Source organism: Chaetura pelagica, unplaced genomic scaffold (assembly GCF_000747805.2).
Source record: "Chaetura pelagica isolate M959 unplaced genomic scaffold, ChaPel_1.0 scaffold79, whole genome shotgun sequence".
Lineage (NCBI taxonomy): Eukaryota > Metazoa > Chordata > Aves > Apodiformes > Apodidae > Chaetura > Chaetura pelagica.
Window position 1 is genome coordinate 683,879 of NW_009969339.1, and position 7,640 is coordinate 691,518.

The 7,640-nt window shown below is 49.7% G+C and overlaps 1 protein-coding gene across 1 annotated transcript in view; it reads left to right on the forward strand.

Moving 5' to 3' along the window:
- EIF3D (eukaryotic translation initiation factor 3, subunit D) overlaps positions 1-6,431 on the forward strand; it is a 15,838-nt gene extending 9,407 nt beyond the window's left edge. Inside the window, exons 2-12 of the mRNA XM_010005845.1 lie at positions 769-905; positions 1,023-1,108; positions 2,032-2,104; positions 2,245-2,360; positions 2,586-2,718; positions 3,327-3,474; positions 3,731-3,861; positions 4,329-4,414; positions 4,645-4,774; positions 5,241-5,383; positions 6,143-6,431. Of these exons, the coding sequence (XP_010004147.1) occupies positions 769-905; positions 1,023-1,108; positions 2,032-2,104; positions 2,245-2,360; positions 2,586-2,718; positions 3,327-3,474; positions 3,731-3,861; positions 4,329-4,414; positions 4,645-4,774; positions 5,241-5,383; positions 6,143-6,431 (1,472 nt within the window). The remainder of the gene's footprint in view (positions 1-768; positions 906-1,022; positions 1,109-2,031; positions 2,105-2,244; positions 2,361-2,585; positions 2,719-3,326; positions 3,475-3,730; positions 3,862-4,328; positions 4,415-4,644; positions 4,775-5,240; positions 5,384-6,142) is intronic.
- Positions 6,432-7,640: the final 1,209 nt, after the last annotated feature.

The window sequence follows — 7,640 nt, forward strand, 5'->3', positions numbered from 1 at the left end:
GCTTTCATGTCTCACACCCTCTCCATTGGTTTCCTGCACAGCTCAGCAGGAGAGGCTTCTTCAATTAGGAAGTGTGCCTCACCCTTGGAAGAGCTCCCTGGGGCTCTCCCTGTGCTTACTGCTGGTTTTTGCACTGCCTCATGACTGGGGCTTCTCATGGGGGGTGTGGAATGGGGACGACTTGCAACTGTAAGACAGGAGTCACAGTTTTTGTGTCAGAGTTGGAAGGGACCTGTAGAGATCATCTAGTCCAACTCCCCCACTGAAGTAGGGTTCCCTAGAGCACATTACTCAGGACGGGTATTGAATATCTCCAGAGAAGGGGACTCCACAACCTCCCCGGGCAGCCTGTTCCAGGGCTTTGTCACCCTCACTATAAAGAAGTTTTTCCTCATATTTAAATGGAACTTCATATATTCCAGCTTGTGCCTGTTGCCCCTTGTCCCATCACTGGGAACTACTGAAAAGAGTCTGGCTCCATCCTCCTTGCACCCGCCCTTTAGATACTTGTAGGCATTAATAAGCTCTCCCCTCAGCCTTCTCCAGGCTAAAGAGTCCCAACTCTCTGAGCTTTTCCTCATAAGGGAGATGCTCCAGTCCCCCTGTCATCCTTGTTGCCCTACGCTGGACTCGCTACTAATTCCCTGTCTCTTGAACTGAGGGGCCCAGAACTAGGCACAAGTGAAGGCGGTTTGAGAGAATTGATGGGGAAGAGTCGGGGTTTCCTTCCTAGAAGCTCGGTGTTAAGAGGCTTTGTTTTATTTCTAGACAAGTACTCGTCGCAGTTCGGTGGTGGCAGCCAATATGCTTATTTCCACGAGGAGGATGAGACAAGCTTCCAGCTGGTGGATACGGCCCGGACGCAGAAGACCGCGTACCAGAGGAACCGGATGCGATTTGCTCAGGTAACGTGTTGGCAAAAGCAGGCTCAGAGCAGAGCTGCCGTGTCACGGAATTCTTTTGCAGCTAAAACGTTCGGGTTTGTGAGTTGTTTGTTGTTGTTTTTTCCCTCATTTCCGCAGAGGAACCTTCGGAGAGACAAGGACCGTCGGAACATGCTGCAGTTCAGCATGCAGACCCTGCCAAAGAGTGCCAAGCAGAAGGAGAGGTGAGGCCTCCGATATAAGTGTGCCCTGCTTGGGATGGAGTGCATGAACACACTGTTGATAAATCTGTGAAGTCGCTGTAACGGAACCGGCTGGGGTGAACAGCAGGGAACAATTTCGGGATATTTCAAGTCACAGAATCACAGAACGGTGGGAGTTGGAAGGGACTTCTGGAGATCTAGTCCCAACCCCCCTGCTAGAGCAGGTTCACCTAGAACAGATTGCACAGGACTAAGTCCAGGAAGGCTTTGAGTATCTCCAGAGAAGGAGGCTCTACAACTCTCTGGTCAGCCTGTTCCAGTGCTTTGTTTATCCTTGTGTTCAGATGGAACTTTCTGTGTTCCAGTTTGTGCTGTTGCCTCTCATCCTGTTGCTGAGTGCCACTGAGTAGAGTCTGGCCCCATCCCGTTGACACCTGCCCTTTGAATGCTTATAGGTATTGATGAGATCCCCCCTTGGTCTTCTCCAGGCTAATCAGACCCAGCTCTCAGCTTTTCCTCCTCTAGTCCCCTAATCATCCTGGTAGCCCTCTGCTGGACTCTCTCCAATAGGTCCTTGTCTTTCCTGAATTAGTCCAATGTTTTGCCAATGTCACTGGTAGTTACAAGCATGGGTTTCAAACAGAGTTTAGAAGGATCTTTTAATTCCGTTTAGAAAGTAAAGATGGCATCATAAAGTAGAGCATACCCTTTCTGAAAACTGCATTGCAGTTTTTGGAGATGAAAATATTTCAAGAGCTGCTCAGAGTGCAGAACAGAGCTTTTCATGTCTCGGGCATCTGGATCAACAGACTGCTCCACAAATGTCTGGGTGGCTTGTTGCCTGAAAGCATTGCTCCTCTGGTGGTAATTGGGAAGCTTAGACATGGTTGCGGCACGTAGGAATGGAGGACTTCTCATGGCTTTTCTGGTGTCTGCTGTTGTAGGGATCGTTTGCGCCTACAGAAGAAGTTTCAGAAGCAGTTTGGAGTGAGGCAGAAATGGGACCAGAAATCACAGGTACACTCGCAAGCTTTCTGCCCTCTGTGTTGGTTTGGTTTCTCTGGCTGCACTGAAGGGGCAGCACCTCATGCGCAAATCCTGATGTGCTGTGTCTCCCTCTCTCTCTCTTTGCCTGTGTCCTGCCTCTGGCCGCACAGCAGAAGCCTCGTGACTCCTCTGTTGAGGTTCGCAGCGACTGGGAGGTGAAGGAGGAGATGGATTTCCCTCGGCTCATGAAGATGCGCTACCTGGAGGTGTCAGAGCCACAGGACATGTGAGTTCCTAAAGCAGCTGTGCGCTTACTTGCTTCCAGAACTGACTGGAATTTTGGGAAGCAGGAGGGCCAGGGTCTCCTGGCCTGGTCCCAGTGTTCTTGTTGAGGTATCCAAAGCAGGGAGAGGTAACCCAACACCCAGCAAGGCCCCTCAGTCCTGTCCAGTTCATGGGTGGTGTTGTCTTTAGGGGGGGTATCAAGACAGTCCTGCTCTTCCCTTTGCAGAGAGTGCTGCGGAGCTCTGGAATACTATGACAAAGCCTTCGACCGCATTACAACAAGGAATGAGAAGCCCCTGAGGAGCATTAAGCGCATCTTCCACACCGTCACCACCACTGATGACCCAGTTATCCGAAAGGTGTGTTACGGGTTTGCAAAACCCAGCCATGTGTCTCTGTGCTTGCTGTAGTTGGAGACCAGCTGTCACCAGCAGACTGAAGTTAAGGGTAGAAAAATGCCAGATCCCTCAGCTTGCAGAGGAAAAGAAGCGTTAGCCAGTCTTGTTATTTTTCTTAGGTCTAAGGCAGCAGTAGATTAATGCAAAACCAGGAATAGTAACCAGGGACAAACTGTAAGTCCGGAAAGGCAAGCAGACTGGTACTTGAGCTATATTGGGAAAGAAACTTCCATGTCAGAGACCTGGTCCTTGAGGTCCTGCTTCTGGTGATGAGGAAAGCTTGGAGATTTTCTCCCTCACCTGATCATCACTAAGGAGCCGTGCATTTTCCCAGCAGAATTCACATTTTGTGACAGGTTTCTTACTTCCTCCTTGTTTGGGCAAGGGTGGGCCCGGATCACTGTGGTACCTCATGCTTTGTCTAGCAGTGGTGTGCTTACCAGTTCAGCTTCCTGAGTGTGGAAGAAGGTGTCAATGATCTCAGTTGCTAATGTTTCTCATCCTGGCTGGAGAAGGGATGGGGTATCTGTTCTTGTTTCTGAAACAGAGTTTTCTCCTCCTATCTGTAGCTGGCCAAAACCCAAGGGAATGTGTTTGCCACAGATGCCATCCTGGCCACACTGATGAGCTGCACCCGCTCTGTCTATTCCTGGGACATCATTGTCCAGAGAGTTGGATCCAAACTTTTCTTTGACAAGAGAGACAATTCAGATTTTGGTAAGGACAAGTCCTGAAATAAATTTCTGTTACAATATCTAAAGGGTCTTAATTTTTTTTTTTTTGCTTTTTTTACTTTATTCTGTGTCTCAGTGTCCAGACTGAGATGCCTGGAACAACCTGATTACTGCTGTATGCTTGATGGCTGTGGCGGGGACCTCAGTATTGATCTGTTGCAGTGTAGGGCTGAGACTCAGTGAAGCTGACATAGCTGCTCCCCCAGGTGATAACCTCTTGTGTCTGGTTTTCTCCCCAGACCTGCTGACTGTAAGTGAAACAGCCAACGAACCACCTCAGGAAGAGGGCAACTCCTTTAATTCTCCACGCAACCTTGCCATGGAAGCTACCTACATCAATCATAACTTCTCCCAGCAGTGTCTGAGGATGGTACGGTTGAGCAGTGCTGGGTGGGAGGATCTGTGTTTCAGAGAGTCTCAAGAAGAGACTAATTAAGTGCCCTCTAACACAGCACAGAAGTGTCTTAATTGGCACAAATTTACCATCATGTTACACTGGTGTTCTTTCAAGATTGGAAGAGGTAGGATTACTTCTGGTGAGCGGTGTGAATTTGTTGCAGAAAGATTTTTCACCTTTATTCCACAAAGAAGTCATCCCACCTCCATTGGTGAAGTAGGCAGGCTCCTGAGTACACTCAGTGAAGCTCAAGTGCCAATAGGAGTACTTCTTAGAGCAAAGTGTCTGATGTGAAGATGAAGCTTCTCATCAGTGATCTTAATATTTTAGCATTTTTCTGTAGAAGGGGAAAGAGCTATTGGTGCTATAATATTTATCCAGTAGGGGCGAGCTCACTCAGGTTTTTTTTTCTCCTGACGTGCTTCTGTTTGTTTCTGCAGGGAAAGGAGAAATACAAGTTTCCCAACCCTAACCCTTTTGTGGAGGATGACATGGATAAAAATGAAGTAGCTTCTGTTGCCTACAGGTATGTTGGTGTTTCTGTCTGCTGCCCAGGTTTGGCAAGGGGTCAGGATGTCAGAGCCACACAGAGGAAAAACAAGTTAGGAGTGTTACTGGTAGAAGCTTTATCATGGGAGGGTTTCCTGAACGTCCTCACAGTAAACAAATTGAGGGAGAAGGGATTTTGCCGAGTGCTTGCATGGATCTGGAAGAGAACAAGGGTCAGAAATAACCAGCTGGGTTGTTTGTTGGCAGATACCGACGGTGGAAGCTGGGAGATGATATAGATCTGATTGTCCGCTGTGAGCATGATGGAGTCATGACAGGAGCTAATGGAGAAGTGTCCTTCATCAACATCAAAACACTGAACGAGTGGGATTCCAGGGTGAGGAAGAACAACATCCTAAAGCTAGCTCTAATCACTTCACTGCTGCCTGACGTGCCAGAAACAGCAGGCAACATGAGAAAAACACCTGGCAGTGTCCCCTGGGTGATTACATTCCATCAAAGGCCCATAACTTTGGTGGACAAGCAGTGCTGACAGGACTCTTCCCCAGATGCAGGGTAGCTCTTGTCCACAGGTATTTGGCACAGCAACCAGTCTGTTCCCGTGCTTCCCTCCTGAGTTCTTCCCTCACAAACTTCCCTCCCTAAGCAGTACAGCAAATGTTGACTGACACCCCCTACCCTTCACATTTCTCCCTTTCTAGTGCAAGGACTTTCCCTTTAGGTTGCTGTTCACGTTCCCTTGTAAGCTAGACATAAGAAATTCCCTACCTGGTGCCAAGACAGCTGAGGAGATGACTTCTGCTGGCTGGTGGGGCTGACCCTAGCTCTGGTTCTCCTCTCAGTATTGCAATGGAGTGGATTGGCGCCAGAAGCTCGACTCACAGAGAGGAGCCGTGATTGCCACGGAGCTGAAGAACAACAGCTACAAACTGGCCCGCTGGACATGCTGTGCACTGCTGGCTGGGTCAGAATATCTCAAGCTTGGGTAAGATGGGGTGTTTTCACACCAAACCTTTCAGGTGCTTTTTCCATTATTTAACCTAGTATAAGTCAAAGCAAACCGTTTGTAGAATGAGTAGTCATAAAATGACCCTGCCTTTTGGGTGGTCGAGTGGGGGGGGCTTGGGGTGAGTGCACCAGCTGTGTTGGAAGCTGCTTCCCCTCAGCATCCAGCTGATGTTGACCCCTGATGTGACTGATCGTGAGAGGTCTCAGGCATGTGACAGGCAGGTGGCCTCTATGGCTTCTACTTTTTTTGCCAAGATTGCCAACAAGGGAGATAAATGCAGTGACTGTGCTACCTTTCTGGAACGTGATCAAGATCATCAATGTCCTGTTGCTGAGAGATTGGGTGGATGGGAGCTATCAACACAGCCCTTTCTGAATTGCCAGCATAAAATCAGTAGTCTGTGCTGTGCGTGATGAGCAAGAGGCATTTGCTAACTAGATTCTGGTGGTTCTGCAGTCCTAGGCTGTGTCCTTGCATATGGGAGTGATGCATTTGCATCCATTTAATTCCAAACTGGTTAATCATACAATTGCTTCTTTTTATCTGTAGGATTAATTCTTTTCTGTTTGACAGCTTGTAGCCAGGAGATCCCCTTAGCTTTCAGTATTGGAGTACTAGGATTTTTCAGCCCAGAAAACAAACCCAAGAGGGTCACACTGCTTTTCTTGGTGTTGTTCTTCTGCTGGCTGGGCTTAATCTCCTGATACCCATCTGGTGTCTCCCTGCCCCCCGTAGGTATGTGTCCCGTTACCACGTGAAGGACTCTTCCCGCCACGTGATCCTGGGCACCCAGCAGTTCAAGCCAAATGAGTTTGCCAGCCAGATTAACCTGAGCATAGAGAACGCGTGGGGCATCCTGCGGTGTGTGATTGACATCTGCATGAAGCTGGATGAGGGGAAGTACCTCATCCTCAAGGACCCCAACAAGCAGGTGATCCGGATCTACAGCTTGCCGGATGGCACCTTCAGCTCTGATGAAGATGAGGAGGATGAGGAGGAAGAAGAGGAAGAGGAAGGTTTGTAGCAGACTTACTTGGTGATTTATCCCTTTTAAGTGATTCACTGGTCTGAATGAAAAGGGTTGACCTGTGATAAAGACCAGATCTGACTAGTGCAGTTCCAAGACAGGAGCAAGGCCGGGGAACTTGGTAGTCCTCAGGATGGGACTCTGTGGTGGAAAAGGTGTGAGTGATGATGGGAATACTCAGTTGGAAGCAAGAAGAGATGAGAGTTGGAAATGCAGGTGCATGGGCACAGAGTGAGGGCTGATTTTGGCAGGGGTGGGAGAGGGGACCCAGCTCCAGAGCTCCAGCTGGGAGAGTGGAGCCTGCCAAGGCTTTATTCAGCAGCCCCAGGATTTGGGGGTGTGGGAGGGTGCTAATACCTGTTGGGCTCTGGGGTGTGTTTTTTTAATACCAGTTTTAGGTACAGGCGTGACTCTTAAGATGACAGCATTTAAAAAAACCTGTGGTGCTGTATCCTGATGGAGGTAACTCACTGAAGGCTTTCGTAGAGCAGCTGTTGGACCTGAGCAGTTGCTGGTGGGTCAGGCTGGGACAGTAGAGACAGTGGTGCTGCAGTGACAGCTGCTGTCCTCGCTTCACTGCCTAAAACCACCTGTGATCCCTGATTCGGGATCTGCCAGCAGTGGGAAACCATTTGAGCTGCAGTTCCTGCTTCTGCGATGGGAAAAATGTCTTCTGACTGGATTTTTTTTTTTAATCTAAGCTGTAGAGTTAGCTCAGCTGCTCCGGGGTTTATTATGGAAATTTTATGTTGCTGGGTAATTTGCTCAGGAATGTAAATTGTGTCGTGGCAAGTGACGAGTGGAGTCTCGCCTGAGGGACAGGTGTGGGGGCGGAGGGGAACGAGCCCTCCGCAGACGGCCGGGGTTTATTATGGAAATTTTATGTTGCTGGGTAATTTGCTCAGGAATGTAAATTGTGTCGTGGCAAGTGACGAGTGGAGTCTCGCCTGAGGGACAGGTGTGGGGGCGGAGGGGAACGAGCCCTCCGCAGACGGCCGCTTGTCCGCTCGCGATGGCATTTCCCGGGCGGAGCAGGTTCCTGCGGGGCTGCGGGAGTTCCTGCCCCCTCAGCTGCCCTCACCTCGGCGCTGTTGCTCTTCTCTTGCAGAGGAGGAGAGCTGAGCCCTGCCCGGCCCCCGGTTCCCGCCCGCTCCTGCTGACCCGCCGCGGGGAGGCGGAGGCGCAATAAAGCCGCTTGGGTTCAGC